The 23,342-nt window shown below is 52.7% G+C and overlaps 1 protein-coding gene and 1 pseudogene across 1 annotated transcript; one reads left to right on the top strand and one right to left on the bottom strand.

The window, feature by feature from the left end:
- Positions 1-180: 180 nt before the first annotated feature.
- LOC116480073 (N6-adenosine-methyltransferase TMT1A-like) lies at positions 181-7,296 on the bottom strand (annotated as a pseudogene).
- On the top strand, positions 7,258-23,021 carry KRT7 (keratin 7). The gene is made up of 9 exons (XM_032173683.1): positions 7,258-7,635; positions 9,123-9,334; positions 11,528-11,588; positions 12,697-12,792; positions 15,529-15,693; positions 17,086-17,211; positions 19,502-19,722; positions 22,272-22,306; positions 22,691-23,021. The coding sequence occupies exons 1-9, from the start codon at positions 7,312-7,314 to the stop codon at positions 22,858-22,860; spliced, it is 1,410 nt and encodes a 469-aa protein (XP_032029574.1). The 5' UTR covers positions 7,258-7,311; the 3' UTR covers positions 22,861-23,021.
- The last annotated feature ends 321 nt before the right edge of the window (positions 23,022-23,342 follow it).

The following is a 23,342-nucleotide window of genomic DNA, read 5'->3' as shown; positions in this document are numbered from 1 at the left end:
ATAAGAAGCTAATCAGCTAATGATGGTGGATGGGGAAGTTTGGTCTTTGCTGGAGTCCAAAGCAGCTTCATCAGAAGCTTTGAGTTCCTAGAACCCTGGACCCAAAGGCCTTGGGGGAAGCTTGTCTGTCTAGCAGAGCCAAGATCCTCTGAGTTACCTGGGCTGGGTAGATCTACTCTCTCAGGACAAGAGAAGGATCCAGCCCTGGCCATAAAATCTACTGACACTGGCTGCCATCTGTAGAGGGGGGACTCACTCTGTTTACCTGAGCTTAGAGAAAAGTGCCTTTACCTGTTAATACCTGGAGCAGCGAGAGAACTTAGGGGCTCTCCTCCCTCTTCGGAGTGCTGCCAGCTTGAAGGATGGAACCAACAATCAAACAGATGCCTCCTACTGAGGACAACGGAACAAAGAAAATAGAACTTCTTTTGTTTTTGTTTTTGTTTTCTGAGATGGAGTTTCACTGTTTTCACCCAGGCTGGAGTGCAATGGTGCGATCTTGGCTCACTGCAACCTCTGCCTCCTGGGTTCAAGTGGTTCTCCTGCCTCAGCCACCCAAGTAGCTGGGATTACAGGTGCTCACCACCATGCCTAGCTAATTTTTTTGTGTTTTTAGTGGAGATGGGGTTTCACCATGTTGGCCAGGCTGGTCTCGAGCTCCTGATCTCAGGTGATCTGCCCGCCTCAGCCTCCCAAAGTGCTGGGATTACAGGCATGAGCCACTGTGCCCGGCCAAGAAAATAGAACTTTAAAACAATCTACAGCACCAAATATCATCTCCATGGGCATCCAGCAGCATATTACTAAGAAATGACCTGGAAATAAGAATAAGGTTTGGCAATTAAAAATAAATCTTAAAATTCAACAGAGGAAGTAAAAAGTAGAATAAATACTGCTGGGCCATGGGAGAGGTCATCTAGAAGGTCGAATGGAGCAACTATGTTGCAACATGAAACAAAAGCATAAAGAAATGGAAATAATGAGTGAGAAGAGCAGTGATGCTAAAGCTAGGAGATCTTGTATCTGAATAATATTCATTCCAGAAGAAGAGAAAGGAACAAACGGAGTAGAGCCAATAAAGAAAGAAACAAGACAAGAAAACTTCTCTGATCTAAAGAAGACTTGATTAGTGAGCTCAAAAGCATTCTTTGAGTGCCTAGAAATAGTAACAAAAACAAGACACATACCTAAGCATATGCTGGTGAAATTTCTGAACTTCAAAGGAACTTCAAAAGAAAAAAATCCTAAAAAATTCCAGATGTAAAAACAACCAACAACAAAACCAGTTACCTGAAGAGGAAAGAGAATCAGAAGGCCACTGAAGTCATCTTTTGCAATTTGGGAAGCCCAAGGACCATGGAACAATACTCACAATTTCTGGGGAAAGTTCTCAGATCTAAGAAGGTGGCCAAAATATTATTTAAGTGTGAGGGGAGAAGACAGACATTTTCAGATATACAAAGGTATCCCCATGAACCATTTCTTAGGAAACTATCCAAGAAGGTAGTCTAGGCAATTGAAACTTAAATTTGAAAAACAAATGAGCAAAACAATTTAAAACTCACAATAGGGGAAGACAAATAGTATGAGAAACAGTGGAGACCAATACATCTAGTGGAACGTGTAGTAAATAAATGAATGACGAATGAAAGAGAAGACAAGGAAGAAAAATTCTTAGAAATAGCTTGAAACTAAAATGACAGGTTATTTCCATCAAATCCAGGATTTGGGATGGAGGGGCTTGTGGGTATGAGGATGGGGAAATAAAAGGTGCTATAGGTATGATCTAAATTGAGGGGATTACATCACTATGCTTTTGGTATGATGATAGTGAAATAGAGGTTCAAATATAACTTGAAAGATGAAAGTAACTATTAGTAAACTTGCAGTAGATAGAAAAACTTCCAAATACCAGGGAGGGGAAACACGAGTAGCTACAATTTCCCCCCCTCTATGTTCTTTAATTATTTTATTATTATTATTATTATTATTATTATTATTATTATTATTATTATTATTTTTGAGACAGGGTCTCACTCTGTCACCCATGCGGGAATGCAGTGACACAATCTCGGTTCACTGCAACTTCTGCCTCCTGGACTTAAGAGATCCTCTCTCCTCAGCCTCCCATGTAACTGTAACTGGGACTATAGGTGCATACCACCACGCCCAGCTATTCTTCTTCTTATTCTTCTTCTTCTTTTTTTTTTTTTTCGTATATTTTGAAGAGACGGGGTTTTCCATGTTGCCCAGGCTGGTCTTGAACTCCTCAGCTCAAGCAATTGCCTGCCTTGGCCTCCCAAAGTGCTGAGATTACAGGCATGAGCCATCACACCTGGCCAGTGTTCTTTAATTTTTGAATTCTTTTTAATGACGAGGTTGCATTGATTAATTGCCTTTATAATTATAATCAATGACGTAAGAAACACTGAAAAGTAAATAGTGTTCAAAGATACCCTGTGGTGCCATAAGCAATGTGTTTGGAGAAACTCCTTTCTTCCATCTCTTGCATTCTTTCCCTGTATGCTTCCCCCGCTACCCAGAAACAATGACTAATGACTGTCACTAGGGAAAAGGGTTAGAGAATGGCATGTAGGTGACTTTGTGAGGGCCCAGAATAAGAACTGAATAACATGATGCCAATAAAGATGGCTATCTGTGTACTTACAAGTTCTTACTTGTTAGGGAAGGGAGATGCTCTGGCATGCACTATAAGGGATTTGTAATCCTCATCTTTAGAAAACCGGACTCTGTGATGGGATTTAGAAGACAGCAGGTTGAAAGCCACCAATGGAGCAGCATGGTGACAAGGTCTCTGGCCTAGAAATTAAGGTGCCTCAGTTGAGTTATGTCTCTGCCATTTTTGAGCCATGTGTCTTTGCGTAACTCATTTAATCCCTCTGAGACTAATTTTCCCACTCCAGGAAAACTGTGTTGCTGCACATAGTCAGCACTCTTAAAATCTCTCGAAATGTCTGTTGAATAAATAATGAACAAACAAATGAGTAGAATGACTTGTCTAAGGTCGCCCTCAGTGTGAGCTGTGCCTGAGCCCACAGGTGTCCGGATGCAGCCTGATGCTCCATCCAGGTTAGCACACCTCCCCCACTCACTCACCGGTCTCAGCACTCTGCACACCTCATGGAGACTCTGCTCCTGGTTCTTCACAGAGCACAGCACCAGGGTGCAGACCAGCATGTCCACAGAGCCATCGGCCACCTGGTGCATGTTCTCCCCGGCAGCTACCACAAAGCGCTCAAACTGCAGGTGTCAGTTCTCTGCAATGCTCTTGATCAAAAACTTCTCAAAGTTGGGGTTGGGGTCAATACAGGTCACCCTGCACCCAGGTGGGTAGTACTTGAAGTTGGCCCCGGTGCCACAGGCCACCTCCAGCAGGGAGGGGCCCACAAACTCCTGCAGGTTGCCGAAGGGCTCCCGCTTCTTGCTTGCCATCTGTTCTTTGTACATCACAGTGAACCTCACCGAGAAGTAGGGGAACCATTTTTACATGTCCAGTTCTACAGGCCCATAAAGTTCAGCAGGTACATGGGAAATGCTAGGATGTCAATGGCTAGCAATGAGGAGGCCCAGGAGACACTGCTGACCAAAGGCAGAGAGAAGTGCCCAGTGGCAAAGGGGATGTCGCTCAGCTGGGGACTGCATTGGTGGTCACACCCGACCCCAAGGATGTGGCTTTCTCCACTAATGCTCTGCAGGCTAGAGCTCGAGGAGAGGAGTCCGAGGTTTAGGCTGAATAGGGCTGGAGATTCATCCAGGTGGCAACTGAAGAGTCAGGGGTCAGAGGGTGAGAGTAATGGTCAGGGAGCCCAAGCTGGAAAGAAAGGCGAAAGGAGGGTGGTGGGTGGGGAGAAAACGGAACAGCCAAGTTCAGGACTGGGGGTGCTGGTGTAGCTGAGGAATCCACCAATGACAGTGAGAGTTATTATCAATGGTCCTGCAGTTTAGGATCTAGAGTGTGACCTCAGGTGTAGGCAAGAGAAAAAGGATGCAGTGAAAGAATTGAGGAGCTCAAGGAACTCAAAGGGTAAGATACTGGGTGGGTCGTTTGCACTGAGAATGAGGGAGCTCGGGGTGGAGAGGAAGCAGGACCCAGGTGCTAGAGTCCACAGTGAGCATGAAGGGAGTCAGGTCAGGAGGTGGCTGTGGGGCCAGCAGGGATCAGCCTCAGGGGAGAGAGGCAGGAGTAGTGCAGCTGGATCGCAGGAGCCCGCAGGATTTTTAGAATCACAGTGATCTGTGCAATCAATATATAAAGGTTAAAAACTCAATCAGTATATAAAGGATTTTCTTTTCAACCAATAGCATTCCAGTGAATGGTCAATTCACTGGATTAAATGAATTGGTCAATTCCTTTCATCACTTCCCTATTGACAGGCATTTAGAATGTTTCTATTTTTCACAAATACACCACATTCCAATTTGAATTCCAAGATAATGAAAAAATTAATATTTTTTTCTTTATGAGTCAGAGGACGTGTTTTTAGGGGATAGACAATGAGTAACAGTTCTCTAAGTGCAGCAAGGAGCCAAACAGAATGCCTCCTCTCTGGGAAAGGAGGAGTAGGGGCCACAGGGGCAGAGGTGTCTAGGGCAGGTTTAGCAGAGCCAGGCAATGTGGAGGACCCGGGGCTGCTTTGAGTTCATAGCTCGGTTCTAGAGCATGAGGGGGGACAGCTAGGAGGGTGGTGGGAAGACAGTGGGGGTGTGCTTGGCTGTGTGTGTGTGACAGAGTGCTACGGAGACAGGAGCCTGCATTTGGGGCAGGCAGATGACCAATGGGGAAAGACTGTGGGATTAACTCGCCTCATGATTCTGCCCAGGATTTCCTAAGGTGGTCTTGGTGAGGCCAACAAAGGCCGGGTGGGGTGGAGACAGAGGCTGGATGGATGGCTGAGCTGTGGGCAGGAATCTTATCTGCAGCCTCTCAGGTTGGCAGCGCTTTGGGAAGCCCTCCAGAGGATGTTTGCGTGTGCCACCTGGCACCGAGTGGGCTCCTAGTGCTGGCCTGTGAATGGAGAGTCAGGAGGAGACTGGCCAGGGCTGGAATGGCCTGGAATGCTTCAGAGAGGGGAGGAGAGGCCAAGGGGTGAATGTCAGGCAGGCCCTGGAATGCGGAAATGTTGCTCAAAGTGGCCCCCCACCCCCAACCCCAGACGTGAGCCTGAAAAGCCCAGAGACCTTTTCTCCTTCCCATTGTCGTCCCCAGTCCTCTCTAGGTATGGAATCTGGGGATTTCATCTTGGGTGAGAAATCCATGGCCCAGGGGGGGCAGTGACACGTCCAGGGCCTCAAGGCAACAGCAGTGCCCTGACAAAGATTTCCCAGCCAGGCTTTAGGGGAGAAGCGGATGCAGGAACTCCTGGTCTGGGTGGGCACAGCCTCCAGAGTGCAGATCCTGTAGGGGGCTGGAGGTGGGGACGGATGAGAGGGCCAGAGGCAGAACTTGTTAGGGGAGGTATGGGAGAGCAGGCGTTGGTGTGAGACGCGGTGGTAAAAACAGAGTTGAAGATGAGTCCTGAGGGGTGAGGAAGTTGGAGTGTGTGAGTGTGTGTGTGTGTGTGTGTGTGCGCATGTGTGTAAATTAAACAATTGGTCTTTTTTGCCTGCTTGGGCGTTGGGGAAGGAGGGCAGTGAGATCCCTGTGAATGCAAACATCACAGGACCAGGTAATCCGTATGCTCTTCAAGCTACAACCAGGCACAATTCCAGGTCGAATCTCTCTCGGTCTTACGCACACATACATGCTCCACGGCCGATACCACAGCAGGTCTCCTTGGGCACCCCTCCGCCTCTGGCCTGAGCTGACCCAACACCAATGGCTAGGGTCAGGAGGGGAGGCAGGGAGGGAGGCTGGTGAGCCTCCACTAAGGTCACTGAGAAGGGGCGACATTCTTTAGCCTCACTGGAAGTCCTTGTGCTTTAACTAAAATGGCCAACCAGGAAGGACATTCCGTCCCCACCCTCGTCTCCCCCAAGGGCTTGGTCTGAGGTGACGAACCTGGCCAGCTTATTGGGAGGGGCTAGAGGTGGGCTAAGGGCAGACGGAAGCCAGGCCTGAGAACAGGGTGTGGCAAGCATGGCTGGCTCTACTGGGAAGTGAGACCAGCACTCAGGCTTTGTCAGGTATTCTGTTCCAGCACGAGGCTTACTCCTCTTGACTGGGTTTGAAACTGCTGGGAATTGTTTGGTGGTGGCTTCACAGGAGAAAGATGATGAGAGCTGAGGGCCTTTAAACAGGAAAATGGTGGGGGGGAGCGGGAGGAGAGATGAGTGCTAACAGAAGCACACGCACTCAGGCAGGCATGAAAATGTGTGCCATTGTGTAGCCACAGCTGTCCCCTCGCCCAGGATGCACGCACAGACCCCCATCTGTGTAAGCAGGCTCAGACATGCACGTGCATATGCCTGGGGGTGTGAGTACAGCAGAGTCCAGAGGCCTGCAGGCGTGTGCACACATCCACAAAGTGTACACACATCCACAAAATGTCACAAATACAAGTGTCCCCTTCCTCTAAAGGGATGCATAAAATAAATGGGCAGGAATATGAGTGGAGGGTCTGGGAGGTGAGGGTCCAGGGTAAGCATTCCCAAGGCCCCTGGGATTCCGAGGCCTACTGGAGTGAGGAGGGGAGGAGCCAGAAGTGCGGTCTTGTCTCTCTCAGCCTAGTTTCTATGGGAAATGAAGTAGGAGGGAACGCAGCCAGGGAAACTAGCTGGGCCAGGAGGGGTCAGACTCCTGAACAAGTGAGCTGATCTCTCAAGGAGGAGCTGGATCGGTGTGAGGGAGAGCGGTAAGGAATGCCTTTCTGGCTTCAGCAGCCTGGAGGATGGGGGCGTCTGGGCGTTGACTCCTGGGTTGGAACTTTTCAGCCCACCCCTTGCCCCAGTCTCTTGCCACTGGGTCTCTCTGCTCCGGCCTCAGGGATCTCTATGTTCTTCACCCCCTCTCCATGCATCCTCCTCCGGGAAGCCTTCCCTCACTGAGTCCGTTTCCGATGGGCTGGAACTGCGGTCGCCCGCTGTTCTCTGTGGCCGTCTAGGGATGGCGCTCCTGCCTACTCCGGACCATCCCTGCTTGGACTGAAAGCCTGGGCTTCGGCGGGGCGGGCGGGCAGAGGGCGGCCCCAGGAGGGGCCTGGCAGCAGAGAAAGGTGGCCCGCGGCCAGCCCCGCCCCTACCTGTGGAAGCCCAGCCGCCCGCGCCGGCGGATAAAAGGCGCGGAGTGTCCCCGAGGTCAGCGAGTGCGCGCTCTTCCTCGCCCGCCGCTAGGTCCATCCCGGCCCAGCCACCATGTCCATCCACTTCAGCTCCCCGGTATTCACCTCGCGCTCAGCAGCCTTCTCGGGCCGCGGTGCCCAGGTGCGCCTGAGCTCCGCGCGCCCCGGCGGCCTTGGCAGCAGCAGCCTCTACGGCCTGGGCGCCTCGCGGCCGCGCGTGGCCGTGCGCTCTGCCTATGGGGGCCCGGTGGGCGCCGGCATCCGCGAGGTAACCATTAACCAGAGCCTGCTGGCCCCGCTGCGGCTGGACGCCGACCCCTCCCTCCAGCGGGTGCGCCAGGAGGAGCGCGAGCAGATCAAGACCCTCAACAACAAATTTGCCTCCTTCATCGACAAGGTGAGCGGGACTGGACCTCGCCTCGCCTCGAGCCGCGCTCCATACCACACCAGCCGCCCTAACTAGCCCTGCTTGCGCGCGGGCCAGGCGCTGGGGAGCACTGCCGCCCTTCTCTCTTTCCGCCAGTGTTGGGGACACGATCTGGGGGTCCTTCCTCCTTCGCATGAACCCCGTGGCTATTTTATCCCCTCGCTTTCCGAGCCCTCCCTTCCAGCAAGCTGCCCAGCTGCCCCTCCCTTTCCTCCCGGAGTACGGGCCTGAGTGCTGTAGGGCCGCCCTCGCTGGCTGCCTGTCGGTCCCCTGGACCAGTTTTGCCTCGGGCTAGGAGTTCCAGAGGCCTAGGCCAGGAGTTCTCTCTCTGGGACCCTTTCCCCGAGAGGGGACCGTGTGGAGTCAGGAATGGAGTTGGATGGCACGCCCTTCCCAGCGGGGGAGACCCAGGCTCTCTCAGATGCTGTTGCGGATGCAGGTGCTGGAGATTAGGGCTGCAGTGGGGGAGGTTCCCGCCCCGCCCCGCCCCCACCTGCCTGGTCCTCCAGCCTCCCTTAGTTGGCAGGAGGAAAGGTTACACCTGCCCTTAAAGACAGTCCAGTTGGGGGCAGGGAGTGGCAGAGAGGGGCTTCGAAAAGGGTCCATTTTGGAGATATTTTTCCTGGCTGTTGGCCTCCACCACACATGGGGCCTCTGGAGGGGGCGAGGGGCAGACTTGACTGGTGGCTTTGGGAGGAGTGCGGCCAAAGCCAGGAACTCAGGGCTGGCCCTGCTGGACTGTTCTGGCCAGGGCCCCCTTCCTCAGGCTTAGACCAAGTGTACTCCCACACCCCCCTCCCTCATGGCCTCTTTTCCTTGCCATTCACCCAGACCAGTCTTTTAGATTTCGTAGGGGCCTCCCCAAGCTGCTCCAGGCCCAGGTTCCCTCATGTGTTGAGCTGCACCGTCTTACTCTCTGTGGTCCCCAGGGCCTGGGGCCCTGAGCTGCTGGTTTTGCAGAGGCATCTATTGCCTCCCACCTCCAGTCATACCACCTATTCCTTAAGGGCCTTTGTGGGCCCCAGGCTGGAGTCATTTTACCATGGATTGACTGAAAGAAAGGATACTGAGGAAGGAAGAGAAGAGGTCCCAGACAGAAGGGAGGGCTGGGCCTGGTCATCCTCATGATCCATTGACAGGAAGAGGTGGCCCTTCAGAGAGGGAGGTGGAGAACACCACCTGTAACGTGATGGGGAGTGAAGTGGAGAGGAGGCCCTGGAGCACGTTCGTCGAGAGTCAACCACGGGGCACATCCGTGCACCAGGCAGACCTGCTTGCTGGATCACTCTGTAGGACACTTGATTTGGAGTCCAAAGGGAGAGGGCTGGAAGCCCCAGGCAGGGGAACAGCCAGGGGGAGCATGGCTCTGCTAAGTGGCTAAAGACGATGCTCCTCAATCCCGCTATGGGTGGCACGCTCTGGCTCCTCTTGAGTTTCCTCCTTCTCGCCCTTTCTAGGTGCGGTTTCTGGAGCAGCAGAACAAGCTGCTGGAGACCAAGTGGACGCTGCTGCGGGAGCAGAAGTCGGCCAAGAGCAGCCGCCTCCCAGACATCTTTGAGGCCCAGATTGCTGGCCTTCGGGGGCAGCTCGAGGTGCTGCAGGTGGATGGGGGCCGCCTGGAGGCGGAGCTGCGGAGCATGCAGGATGTGGTGGAGGACTTCAAGAATAAGTAATGCCCCCTATGCCACATGCGAAGACCCCTGCCCCGGGCCAATGTGACCCTCATCCGCTGACCCTGTGCAAGTCTCCCTGCTTCAGGAATCAGCATGCAGCTGCTCAGTCCAATAACTCCCTGAGGGGCCAGTCTTGACCAACACATTTCCTGCCTTTCCTCTCTCCTCTTTGTCCCTGGGGGCTGTTTCCAAATTATTCTGGTCTTTTCCCCTGACTCAGTCCCAGTGAAATGTCTCAGCCCAGCCCTGACCTGCACTGTCTGCTTTGGGTGCCTGACCAAGGCCCCAAGAGAGAGTAGGGCAGAAAGTGTCTTCTGACAGGGGTGCTTCAGAACTGGTATGACCTTCACAGATTATTTTAGAGCAACTGTCTTTTGTTCAGGGGAGGAATTAGAGACCAGAGAAGTTTAGGGACTTGGTTGAGCTCACACAGCAAAGGTCACTGGGAGAGCTGGGACTTGAATTTTAGGTCCCTGACTCCTAGGAGGGGACACAGAGCCAATTTGGGAAGGGAAGATTTGGGGAGGGAAAATGGTCATTGTGAGCCATGGGAGGGCTGCAGAGGCTGAGGGTGAGTGTGGTCATGGCAGGAGCCAGAAGGAGGCCCAGGAAGGCTGGGACTGGGGCTTTCGAGGACAGGCCTTTCTGCCCTCTTTTCTCATTGAATAGAAACAAAAGCCTGAAGCTCAGGCTGGGCCCCACCCTGGCACACCTGAGGGGCACTGGGGCAGTGAGTGAGTTCTGTCCCCTGCCTGTGGCTGTGTGACTAAGCAGGACCAAGTACCTTGGCTCTGTACTGGCTTCCACAGGTAGGGGCGGGGCTGGCCGCGGGCCACCTTTCTCTGCTGGAGAAAGGAGGACAGCAAACAAGGTCTCTGTGGAGTGCCCCCCCACCACCACACTCCCACTTCCCTAGGGCAAAAGTCAACAGGATTAGTCCCATAGCAGGTGGAACCAGACAGGTGCAGAGTAGGGAAGGCGTGGGGCCACCATTCAGCCCCTGTTGTCAGAACTAACACGTGTGTGCATGCGTGTGTGCACACCTGCTGCCCACCCCCATACTCCCCCCACCCCAAACCCTCAGCGCACCTTCCTGTGGAGCCAGCCTGAGATCCAGGCTGGGACTGAAAGAGGAACTGGAAGGGAGTCCAGGGAAGGGGTACAGGGAGGGTCCCTGTGTGCAGCTGCTCAGGGAGTTCCGATCTGTGCACCCTCTGGACCTGGCCGTGCACTGCCAAGGCAGGGGTGGACAGGAAGCCTTGCAGATATTTCTCCAGCTTCTATAGAACTTGAGGGAGTGCAACTTTGAGGGTACGGGCACCTCCCACCCTGAGTCTGGGCTCCTGAAGGGGCTTGGCCTACCTGGATATCCTGCCCTCCACCCCAGGTTGTCCCTACTGCTCCCAGCAGCTCTTGGAACTCTTGTTTCCAACACCCTTTTTTGAGTCTCAGCATAAACATTAGATTAAGCCAATGTCGTCTCTTCCTCTGTGCCTTGTTTGCCCAGGTCCTCCTAAGGGCCAGGAGTGGCTCCTTGGGAGGAAGAGTGATGGGAGCTACGGGAGGAAGGATGGGGGCTGGATCATCTAGGCGGGACCTGGTTCTTTCAGGACTTTGTGTATCCCTCATCCTGATTCTACAGGATTCCTCCCCTTCAGACTCCTTCTTTGCCCCTGAGGGGTGGGATTAGGTAGTGATTAGGGTATGGCTGGAGTCAGCTGCCAGAGTTCAAGTCTGGTCACTTGGCAGCTTAGTGACCTGGGCAGATTACGCTGCCTCTCTGTGTCTCTGTTCCCTTCTCTGATAATCACAGTACCATTGTTATAGGTTTGCTGCGAGGATGAAGTGAGCTCATGCACAAGAAGCACATAATGATGCACACCTTGTAGAACACAGTCTCATGCGTATGGCTGTTATTATTTGCTTTTTTTCTCCCAGGACATGCAGCTTTTGTGCTGTCATTCACATGTTTCCTATGTGCCCCACCAACAACCCCCCATGCCAAGACTCAAAGCTGTAGGAATGGCCGCGTGGAAGTCAGGGAAATTTGGTTTTGTAGTTGACACCTGTTTTTTCAGGTGTGTCTTTAAAGAGTAGGGGAAGGGAGGCAGGGCAGATTTCACAGCTGCATATGGCAGGGGGAGCATGGAGGCAAAGCTGCATCAACACCAGGCACTCCTCTACTGCAGGTACGAAGATGAAATTAACCGCCGCGCAGCTGCTGAGAATGAGTTTGTGGTGCTGAAGAAGGTGAGTGGGGAAGACAGGCTGGAGGAGGGTTGTTTGAAAACATATGGAACAAAGGACCACAGGATCCTCTCACCTGATCAGCCCATGGGGACCTCTGGCCATACCTGCCTGAGCTGTCCAAGAGGAAGTCTGCACAGCCTGTCCTGTGGGTGCATGTACGTGTGTGTGTGTGTGTGTGTGTGTGTGTGTGGTGACTGATTAGACTCATTTCTAGGCCTCTAGGGGTTAGAACTAAGAGCAAAGGATGGAGGTTATAGAGGGAGATTTCAACACTGAATAAGGAAGTGCTCTATTCAAGCCAGAACATTTTCATCACAAAGGTGTTGCTTGGCTGGCCTGAAATGTTTGCTGAATGAATGCAATGAGCTGCCTCGAGCCAGCATGAGCTCTCTGTTCCTGCAGATGTGCAAGCTTGGAAGGCCTTAGAAGTATCTTAGGGGTCTTGTCTACATGCCCTTTAAGATTCTCTTCAATACACTGAGCAGTTGGTGTTCCAGGCCAAACCACAGAATTGCAACTTGCCCCTGGGAGCTGGGCCCTTGGAGATTCAGGAATGAGTAAAAGTGAGGCCCGTCCATAGGAGTTTAACCTCGGGAAAGTGCAGCTGGAAGAGGCTCAGACACCATCTTCACCTGGCGTGTTATCTGAGGCCTGCCTGCGTCATAGTTACCATGCTGCAAATTAGACACATAGCCTGGAGATTTTCCGTCTCTGGGAGCGGGGCTGGGAATCTGAATAACTTTGTGTTCTGCTACTGACTGATGAAAAGTTGAGCTGCCAGAGTTGAAGTGATTTGTTCCAGGTCACACGGTTAGTAGGTGGAGCTAATGGTGTTGAAACCATCTAGGTGTTTAGGAACTGGTCAAGTGCTAGGTTGGGGCTTCAGTTGCTCTGGGATACCAGTGCTGATGCCCGCCGTGCAGTCTGGAGGGTCAGCAGGGCAAGCTTCCTGCTGTGACCATGTCCGGCAGCTGTAGAAACTGTTTCTGCGTAGGGCGGTAGTGTTTGGCCTGTGGGTTGGACAGGGCAGGCCTGCTCCCACCCCTACTAAATGTTCCCTGTACTGAGGACATGGTCTCCCTCTGCCCCATCTTGCCCCAACCCCCAGGATGTGGATGCTGCCTACATGGGCAAGGTGGAGCTGGAGGCCAAGGTGGATGCCCTGAATGATGAGATCAACTTCCTCAGGACCCTCAATGAGACGGTGAGGACCACGGGGCTGGGTGACATGTCTTATCCTACCCATTCTAACCAGGGAGCCATCTGGTCCAGCCCCCCGCCTCTGGGTCAGTCCAGATATGTGTCAGTGTGAGAGAAACAAACTCACCCGTCCAAACCCAAAGAATGGACTCAGAGACCTGGAGAACAGCGAAAGTGAGATTTTAATGACAGTCTTGCAAGACGGGTGTCTGATGGGCAGGCAGGCCCAGCACAGCCACAACAAGCAATTTATCCCCTAGTGCACAGGTCCCTCCCTCAGTTCCTCACAGGCTGAGTACTACGGGGTCACAATCTTCCTGGATGTCGCCTATTGGTTGTTGGGGCGGGGCTTTAGGTGTTTTTTTTTTAGGTTGTCTTGCTGCGTTTTGTTGCAGCCCACAATGCGTTGCAATCCTAGTCACCTCAAGGGCTCTTTAAGTATTTGACTTATGACCTAAGTAGCTGGGCAGGCTGATAAGAACAGACAAAGTGAGCCATTTTGCAGGCTAGTAAAACTTCATCTTAGACTAAACTTCTTTGGTTCAGGTGAGGGCAAGAGAAGCTGGGGGGCCGACAAGCAGGCATTGGCTATTCAAGCAGAGGGCTAGTATATCCTATTTCTTCTGTAGTTTGCTGACCTAAGCCAATTTAAGGCACTTTGTCTTGGAAATGGACCATTATATACATTATTTCCTTCATCAGGGGTTGGGAGGATTTATCCTGCCCTTTATCTCTTCTGGACTCAGGAATTCAGGATGGGCTAAGGATTCGGGAGGAGGTGGGGGTGAGCCAATCAGGATTGACCTTGGAGAGACATGGGATGATCGCAGCATTTCTAAGGAAGGGGGATTGGGTGGGACTGGAAGGAACCAGGAGGAGGTCAGGGGACTCCAGGCTGTGACAGGGCTCAAAGGTGGGCTAGGTAGGGCCAGCAGGGGAGCCCAAGTCAGGAGAGACTGGATTGCCTGAGCGTTTACTCCCAGAGGGGCTGGGTGGGTAGCTGCCTGCCAACTTACCACTCTAATGTCCTCCCTTCCTTTCTCATTCTCTCCCTCTCACCCTTGTCCTCCGGGGTTTCCAGCTCTTTTTCTTCAAAGGGATTTAAAAATCTCTCCACTCTCATCAGTGTGAGTCTCTGGCCTTAGGCAGAAGGTAGGGTGGCCAGTCACCTGGCAGAGGCTAGGCTGGGCATAATTAGCTTGTGAGGTTAATTACAAACCAGTTCTTCAGTCTAGTCTTTGCCTGAACGTCCAGTCTCCACCAGCCCCTCAGAGCAAATGTCCACACATGTGTTAATTTCAGGGGAAGTTTCTTTGAGGCTTGCTTCAGGCACTTCTAATCTCAGGTCTTCCTGGGTCTATCACATGGTTTATTTATGTGTAAACACACGTGTACACACACACACACACACACACACACACACACACACACACTATATATATATATATATAAAAAGTTGTTTTCTTTTTATGGTGAAAGTTTAGTTTATTTATGTGTAAACACACCTGTGTGTATATATATAAAGTTGTTTTCATGGTGAAAGTAATACATACTCATTGCAAAACAACCAAAAAATTAAGTAAACCGTAAATTGAAAATGGATTACTTGGCTGGGCGCTGTGGCTTATGCCTGTAATCCCAGTAGTTTGGGAGGCTGAGGTGAGCGGATCACCTGAGGTCAGCAGTTGGAGACCAGCCTGGCCAACATGGTGAAACCCCGTGTCTACTAAAAATACAAAAATTAGCCAGGCATGGTGGCAGGTGCCTGTAATCCCAGCTACACGGGAGGCTGAGACAGGAGAATTGGCTGAACCTGGAAGGCGGAGGTTGCAGTGAGCCAAGATTGTGCCACTGCACTCCAGCCTAGGTGACAGAGCAAAAACTCTGTTCCAAAAAAAAAAAAAAAAAAAAAAAAAAGAAAATGGATTACTTATACCCAATGTTACCATCTTTGTGTCTATCTTTCCAGACTTTTCTGTGCTTACATATACATAAAGATATAGAAATATACATTTTCAATAAAAATAGCATGATACTTTATTTTTATTTTTATTATTATACTTTAAGTTCTAGGGTACATGTGCACAACGTGCAGGTTTGATACATAGGCATACATGTGCCATGTTGGTGTGCTGCACCCATCAACTCGTCATTTACATTAGGTATTTCTCCCAATGCTATCACTCCCCGCTCCCTCCACTCCCCCACAGGCCCCAGTGTGTGATGTTACCCGCCCTGTGCCCAAGTGATCTCATCGTTCAATTCCCACCTACGAGTGAGAACGCATCATGCTTTTTTTAATGCAACAGTACACCATGGGCATATTCCCCGCAGGTAGTTGGAGCCGTGTCATCAGTGTACAGACTGCAGAATATTCTGCAGCACGGTGGAATATGATAATTTCATCCATTCCCCATGGCCTCCCTCACAATAGAGCTCGTGCACCTACAGAACCTCACAGTGAGAAGTCAGCACAGTGCACCACACTGTCCCTTTCCTTATCCCCTTTAACCGTGACAGATTCTCATTTGAGACACATTAGCAATGGGCCCTCAGGGAGCCAAGGGTGGGCAGAATGAAGAAACTTAATGTGTGCTGGGTCTGGGCCCCCTTGCTGCCTGGTGGCTCAGCCCGCTCCCAGCTGTTCTCTCTTTTCTTTCCTTTGTGAGTGGGGAATCCCAGGGTGGGCATGGGCATAGGATCCTGCCGTAAGTCCTGATGTCCCATCTGGTCCCTACAGGAGTTGACAGAGCTGCAGTCCCAGATCTCGGACACATCTGTGGTGCTGTCCATGGACAACAGTCGCTCCCTGGACCTGGACGGCATCATCGCTGAGGTCAAGGCGCAGTATGAGGAGATGGCCAAATGCAGCCGGGCTGAGGCTGAGGCCTGGTACCAGACCAAGGTGTGAGGCCACCAGGGGCATACTTCCTCCTGCCAGGGTCCTTGGTGGCAGCTTCCCTTACTCCTCAACTTGTCTCAAGCCTTCAGGGCCTGGGTTCCACTGTTCTGGCAGGTACCAGTGGTTTAAGTTTGTGGTGCTCTGCCCTGGAGAAAATCCCAAGATAGGAGGACAGGGCAGAGGAAATAGATGTGGATTAATCATTATAATACCTAAAATATGGCAAGTACTTACACAGTACTAGGTAATTTTCGAATGTTTTGCCATTATTGACTCATGTAATCCACAGAACAGCCCTATTAGATAGGCATCATTATTACCCCCATTTTGTTTTATTTAATTTAATTTATTTTATTTTTAGTTTTTGAGATGGAGTCTTGCTCTGTCACCCAGGCTGGAGTGCAGTGGTGCGATCTTGGCTCACTGCAACCTTTGCCTCCCTGGTTCATGTGATCCTCGTGTCTCAGCCTCTTGAGTAACTGGGACTACAGGTGTGCACCACCATGCCTGGCTAATTTTTTTTGTATTTTGAGTAGAGATGAGGTTCCACCATGTTGGCCAGGCTGGTCTGAAACTCCTGACCTCAGGTGATCCACCTGCCTCGGCCTCCCAAAGTTCTGGGATTACAGGCGTGAGACACCGCATCTGGCCTATTACCCCCATTTAAAGATGAGGAAATTGAGGCACAGAGAGGTTAAGTAATTTGCCTAACTGCATACAGCTAGTAGATGGAAGAGCAGAGACTGGATCCTGAATGCAAGGGCCCTAGACCTGGGAGGCTTAATCATCACATCTACTTCATGGTGGCAGGACAGTTGATGGTGCAGGCAGGAGCTGAGGGAGCAGGAGTGGGTGCTGGGGTGAACCAGTGTTCCTGAAGAAGGGATCCCGAGGCAAGGATTGAGAGGGTCTGCCCCTGCAGAGATAGGGCGTCATTCGTGGTGCCTGGGTGAGAACACAAGTATGCCAACGAGGAGACCTGGGTTCAGGCCCTCGTTCCACCACTGATTGGCTGTGTGATCCCTGGGTGGTGCTTTCTCTTCTCCGAGACTCACTCTCCTCACCTGTGAAATGGGTGTTCTGGGTGTTGAACAGGTGAGAATCTCAAACTCTCAGTGATTCTCCAGCAGAAGGGCATGGTGGGAGTGGAAGATCCATGGGGTCCTTGGGGATGGGCCTGCAGAGCCTTGTCTGTCCCTCCCTGCCTGACTTGGAGGAGAACAAATCCCTTCCTCACACTGCTATCTGGTCTCCTGGCATCGGGCAAAAGTTGATGGGAGTCAGATGGTCCTTCCCTGAAAATATAAGTTGGCAGGGGCCTTGGGTGGGGAGAGGGATGAGTTACCTGTACTCACTGCCCACCTCTCTGCCATAACTCTCTGTATGCCCCTCCAGTTTGAGACCCTCCAGGCCCAGGCTGGGAAGCATGGGGACGACCTCCGGAATACCCGGAATGAGATTTCAGAGATGAACCGGGCCATCCAGAGGCTGCAGGCTGAGATCGACAACATCAAGAACCAGGTGGGACAAGCCCTCCTGGCTCCCCCTGCTACTTGGGGCATGCAGGGGTGGCCAGCTGAGGCTAAACTCAGGATGCAGAGCAGGAGGTTCCCCTCTCCCGGCCAAAGCTGGTGCCACTGTCTCAGACCCCCTTGTGAGATCTCCAGGACAGAATGTTCTTGGCCAGGTCCTGGCATGGGCTGATGGGAGAAGGGTCCTGGATGTGCACAGATCCTGTGGAGGGAGACTCAGGCTGGCTGGCCAGAGGAAAGCCACCACCACTTCCACATTGATACTGAGCACTCTGCTTGCACCTGGTTCTGGGTGCAGGGCGCTGTCCCTGGGAGCTCATCGTTCATTGCGGGGACAGAGGACAGCAGAAGACCTTGTAATGGCTCACATGGCCCTTTCCCACTCCAACCTCACTTTCCACGAGTCCCCTCACTCTGCTCTGGCCATGCTAACCTGCTTCCGGCATCTTGCATTTGCCAAGTATGGTCATGCTTCAGGGCCTTTGCACTTGGCGTTGCCTCCCCCTGGAATGTGGTTCTCCCAGCTCTGTCCATGGTTGTTGTTTTCTCCTCCCTGGGGTTTAGGAAAAGACCCCTTCTCAGAGACGGCACCCTCAAACACCAGCCCCTCTCTCGGCAGCCTGTCTGAAGTTCTTTGAAGCCCCTGTCACTCTCTGAAATGTTCTGTCTTATTCATTAAGTGATTGATGGTCCCTACCTCCACTGGAATATAACAGATGCCTGGAGAGCAGGGACCCTGTCTGTCTGGTTCACCGCTCCTCTCTTCCAGCACCTGGCACATGGCAGGGGCACGGGTCTCAGACGAGAGACTGCCTGGGAGGATGAGCTTTGCTGGAAGCTGGGGGTGGAGGTGTTGATGAGGGAAGGGCCCCCAGCCCTGGCTGAGTAGGGTGTGGCCAGGGTAGCTCAGCCTGTGCAGGTGTCTGCAGTGGAGAGAGGGGGAGGGCGACACATGTGGAAGCTTCCGAAAGCTGATTTCCAGATGAGCTGTGGGTGGTGGGGGGATGTGGGGGTGATTTACCCAGAAATGTCTTCCCCTTGGAGCCCTGTGGGCCTGTTTACAGGAGGGTGGAGGCTGCCTTGTGGCACAGAGGCAGGGCCATGAGTCACCCCATGAAGTGGGCCAGCTTCCAGGCCAGGAGGGGAAGCACAGAATAACAAATGGTGGTTTCCCAAACCCTGCAGCCTCTACCACATCCGGTTCTCCTCTCACAAGACAGGGCAGATCCAGGCCTATAGCCGGGTGTCTACCACCACTGAGGGGCGTCATGGGGAGCTACAAGGGGTCTCCAGAGGCATTGGGGATGGCCTTGGCTCTGGGGGCACCAGTGTGACAGGGCAGGGCACTGAGCTGTGGCCGAGGGGCAGAGTGGCAGAGGGCCTCCTGGGGAATGCTGTCTCTGGCAGAGAGGCAGGCTGCCTCCACTGAGGGAAGAGGATCTGAGGATAGACAATGGCCGGTAAGAAGGGAGAGAAGTCCTTGCCCAGGGGACAGGGATGGTGGCTTTCTGAGCTAAACAAGATGAGGCCTGGGACTATTCAGGCTCCTGGCAGTGGGGGCTGAGCCCAAAGCAGAGGGCACTGTAAGGCCAGGGAGAAAGTGGCAGCTGCTCCAGAAAGGCACAGGTCTGGAACCAGAGCATCCCTGACCAAACCTGGGGACTGTGAGTCATGCATCTCATGGCATCTGGGGGCATCTAGGAGGGTCTCTCTGCTCCAGGCCCTTGTATTCTGGGCCTGCTCTCAACTGGTTCCTATTTTATAGGTGGTTTCTGGTCTTTGTCAGCTGCCTGACATCTGGGGACTCAATTAAGATCCCATGGTCTTAGAGCTCCTGCAGCTGGGGGCTAGGGCTGGGGGACTGGGGGTTTGAAAATCATAATAGCATTCATTAAAAATGATCACAATAGCATTTATTAAGCACTTGCTGTGTGCTAGACATGCCACAGACATCTTGTATATTATCTCATTTCATCCTCAAAATCTCCTGATGGAGGTAAACACTGTGATTATTGTTCTCTTAGAAAAGCGGGGACTTTGGCTTAGCAGGGTTGATTCATCCATGGTCACATAGCTAGTAAGTGGCAGAGCCAGAACTGGAACATAGGCATTGGATATCGAAACCTATGTGTTTAACCCTTGGGATTCTCTGGTGCTTGGGGGAGTAGGTGGTGCCAATGAAGCCACCTTAAGCTAGTTGCCCGGGTGCTCACGGCAGGATGGGCAGGCAGGAAGGCAGACTGGTGAGCCCCAGCTTACAGCTGCACTGCTGCCCACAGCGTGCCAAGTTGGAGGCCGCCATTGCCGAGGCTGAGGAGCGTGGGGAGCTGGCACTCAAGGATGCTCGTGCCAAGCAGGAGGAGCTGGAAGCCGCCCTGCAGCGGGCCAAGCAGGATATGGCACGGCAGCTGCGTGAGTACCAGGAACTCATGAGCGTGAAGCTGGCCCTGGACATCGAGATCGCCACGTACCGCAAGCTGCTGGAGGGCGAGGAGAGCCGGTGAGGATAAAGAAGCTGGAAAGGGGATGCTTCTAGGGCTCTGTGGGGTCTGGGGCTTGACATTCATCCATTTACAAGCATTTCCTGTATGCCCCTCCTCTGCAGGGCACTGGGTGTGGGGATGCAGGGAACACAGAGCTGATGCTTGCCTCTTTGCCTTCAATGAGATGACCTTCTAGAAGGAAAGACCATGGAGTGTGAAGCTCAGTGGGCAGGTTGAAATGACAACAGTCCCTTTGTGTGTGCGGCTTCTTAGGGTTATCATATTTGATCCTCAGCACACATTCAGGTAGTCAGGTCAGAGATGATTGATTCCTTAGTCTCCAGAGGGGAAAGCTGTGGTTGTTTCATTAATTGAGGGAACAGGGCCAGAGTGCGGTCAGGGTGTGCTGATTCCTGCTCCAAGGATCTTCCAGGACGCCAGGCTGCTTCTCACTACAGAACTAAGTGCTACATCATGTGGTGTTAACTGACTGTGGTGGAGGGGGATCATTGTGTTTGTCCCCAGAGATATTTGCAGACTCACTTGCAGTCAGAGAGGAGGCTGAAATAGGGGAGTCTGATAGCACATTCTTCATGAACCGCACGCCACCTCTGTCTCTGCAGCTGGGCCTTCATGTGCATATTGTTGGGTTCGAACTCAACCTCTTCATTCTTGGCTTGTTATAAGACACCATGGCAACAGAGAATACACAGGACATGTTTCTGCCCTCAGGGAGGTTGCAGAGGGTGGAGGAGACAAAACATCCATAAAGGAAACCCCCAGAGACCAGTAACTTACATTTGTAAAATGCTGAGTGTATATAAGAACCTTTTCTTTTCTGAGTATTATTTCTGAGGGGCCAGAGAGAGACATGATGGAGGATGAATGGAGCAGCAGGGAAGGGATTGGGGAGTGAAGGGGTGCTAGGGCCGAGGGCCTGGGTGCTGGGAGGAGGAGAGGAGACACAGGGCCGCAGGGTATGAGTAGGAGGCGGAGAGGAGGAGGAAGGGGCTTTGCCCCTGCTGCTGACCCGCCTTCTGCCTGGGTTAGCACCCAGTCTTCTTTGTGGGAAGACGAATTGAACACCAAAGGTCTCTGGGATCACAGAAGCTGATCTGGGCACAGGAAGCTCCAGCCAAGATGCCTCTCTCTGCTTCTGCCTCTCCCACAGGCACAGGGCCCCCACATTCTCTAGAACCCATACCCTGGGCCTTCTGTTGTCATAGAAGTCAGATTTGGGGGACTTTTAGAGTGGTACCTGATCTGGCGTCCTCCCATGGGAAGAAAAGGGGACTGAAGCTCAGAAATGGTCAGTAGTGTGCCCAAGGTCACACAGCACGCAGAGACATCCTCTTCCGAAAGCTTAATCTCAGTCTGAGCTGCTATAACCAGGCTTAGATCCGGTACTCTGAGAGGATATGGTCCCCCCAACCCTAGGGGGATATAGAGGTAGATACCTTGCTTTTATCCCTTAACCTATCAGAGTTGTGGTCCAGAAACTCATTCAAACTGGGAGGCCTACTTTAAGAATACAAAGTTACCAAAAAAACCCCCACTTACTTAGAATGAGAAAAGTCACACAGATCACTAGAGCCCTGGACATTCAGGCCTCTTCCGTCTGAGTTCTTTAGGCATCGTACCAGAAATTCTTCGAGTTGCTGCCTGACTGCAGCCTGGCTCCCTCTCCCCACCCACAAGTGCCAGCAACTCCCACCACCAGCAGGGGCCATTTAAGCAAGCGCCCTGGAAGCTTTCAGCAAACCTCTCTCTTTCCCTCAGCCTTTGCTCTGCCGGATTCCTGGGCTTGGGGCCACAGAGGCCAGCGAGGCTCCCTTCATTCCCTCCACCAAAGTGAGGTCTTCCCTGCCCCCACAGAGCAAACTGATCCCCAAGGCCAAGGGCTTGGCGACAATGGGACTGTGAGTCACAAAACAAACATAGCCAGCTGTCTCGAATGGATTTTTAATTTCTACTGCAAGACCTGTTTCAGCCCCACTGGCTGCTTAAAGCCACCCCCACTCCCTGCTCCTTCCTTAGTCCTGGCTGGAGCCCCATTCAATCAGTCAATGATTCACTAACTATTTTGACATATATTAAGCAATGACTTCTCCAGGCCTCATACTGGGGATAAAAGTATCAATAGACCACAGACACCTTTAGGATTTTTTATGATATGATGAGGAAAGGCAGCCATCTACATAAATAACACACGCAGCTACCATTCACCAAATCCCAGGTACTCAGGGCTTAAGACAGACTATGTCATTTAACCCTCACAAACAAGCCCATGAATTTGGTCCTGTAGTTGGGCCCAAGGCATAGGTGGGAAATGGAGGCCCTGAGATATTGCTTGGGGTCAGGTGGCCAGTGGATAGAAGCGCCAAGGTTAACACTCCCTTCCTGCATGCCTCCTCGCTGCTTTTACAAGTCTGAAGGCAGGCTGGAAGTGTGGGGCAAGAAGGAAAAATCAGTGATCCTGCTTGGGGCCTGGAAGGAGAGAGGGCTGAGAGCACTTCCCTTCCACTCTAGGAAAGAGCCATCCTCACTGTCTGTCCTCTGCCCCCAGGTTGGCCGGAGATGGAGTGGGAGCCGTGAATATCTGTAAGTCCTTGGCTGCGGCCCATGGGAAGCATCCCTTGTGCTGTTTAGATGGGGCTCGGTCTAGAGAATGGCAGACTGGCCCAGGGCCCTGCTGGAGGGGCCAAGAGCCTCCTTCCTTTCTACAGGGATTGGCAGGTCCCCTGGAGCACATACCTCCAGGCTCAATGGCCTGGGAAGCAGTACAAGAGGGCAGGGTGGGGCCAGGAGCACCTGGGGAGCAGCCCTACCCCTGTCAGATGCTCCTTCTGGGTTGGCCCACGGAGGGGGGGTGGGCAGGGGTGAGGGAGAGGGGCAGCTGGGGCAGGAGGGTGGGGTGCAGTGAAGGGATGGGGTCCCTGGTAGGGAGCCTCACGCTGAAGAGAGCCCTTCTCTTTTCTCTCCCAGCTGTGGTGAATTCCACTGGTGGCAGTAGCAGTGGCGGTGGCATTGGGCTGACCCTCGGGGGAACCATGGGCAGCAATGCCCTGAGCTTCTCCAGCAGTGTGGGTCCTGGGCCGCTGAAGGCTTATTCCATCCGGACCACATCCGCCAGTCGCAGGAGTGCCCGCAACTGAGCCGCCTCCCACCACTCCATTCCCCCGCCCACCGCCCACAGTCACAAGAAGATTCCCATCCCTGCCTCCCATGCCTGGTCCCAAGACCGTGAGACAGTCTGAAAAGTGATGTCAGAATAGCTTCCAATAAAGCAGCCTCATTCTGAGGCCTGAGTGATCCACGTGCCTGGTATCCTGGCTTCATGAGGCTGGGCAGGGGGAAAGACAGGACTAGAGAAGGCAGGGTCTCCCTGGTGACTAGGAAGCCTTTTGTGCAGGAGACTGAGAAGGCACATGGTGGGATGGGGCGCTGCTCTAAGGAGCAGGACGCTTACCTAGTGTGAGCCTTGGCCTCCAGGTCTGGGGCTGATCCCAAAGATTCTCCTGAGGAAGCCCAGAAGAGCCACGGGGAAATGCAGGCTCTGCCAGCAATTGGGCCTTGGAGTGCTGCCCTGCTAAGGGGGTGGAAAGGCTGTTTGCCTCCCTCCCCCCATGCCCAGAGC

Source organism: Hylobates moloch, unplaced genomic scaffold (assembly GCF_009828535.3).
Source record: "Hylobates moloch isolate HMO894 unplaced genomic scaffold, HMol_V3 SCAFFOLD_13, whole genome shotgun sequence".
NCBI lineage: Eukaryota > Metazoa > Chordata > Mammalia > Primates > Hylobatidae > Hylobates > Hylobates moloch.
Note: the sequence above shows the minus strand (reverse complement) of the source record. Positions and strands in the feature narration are given on the sequence as shown.

What these genes read in the sequence shown, in the direction of transcription:
- KRT7 (XM_032173683.1), top strand. Translation starts at nt 7,312, where the DNA reads ATGTCCATCCACTTCAGCTCCCCGGTATTCACCTCGCGCTCAGCAGCC. An exon ending in AGTTTGTGGTGCTGAAGAAG is followed by an intron (nt 11,589 to 12,696) that starts GTGAGTGGGGAA and finishes CCCAACCCCCAG; the next exon opens with GATGTGGATGCTGCCTACAT. An exon ending in TCAGGACCCTCAATGAGACG is followed by an intron (nt 12,793 to 15,528) that starts GTGAGGACCACG and finishes TGGTCCCTACAG; the next exon opens with GAGTTGACAGAGCTGCAGTC.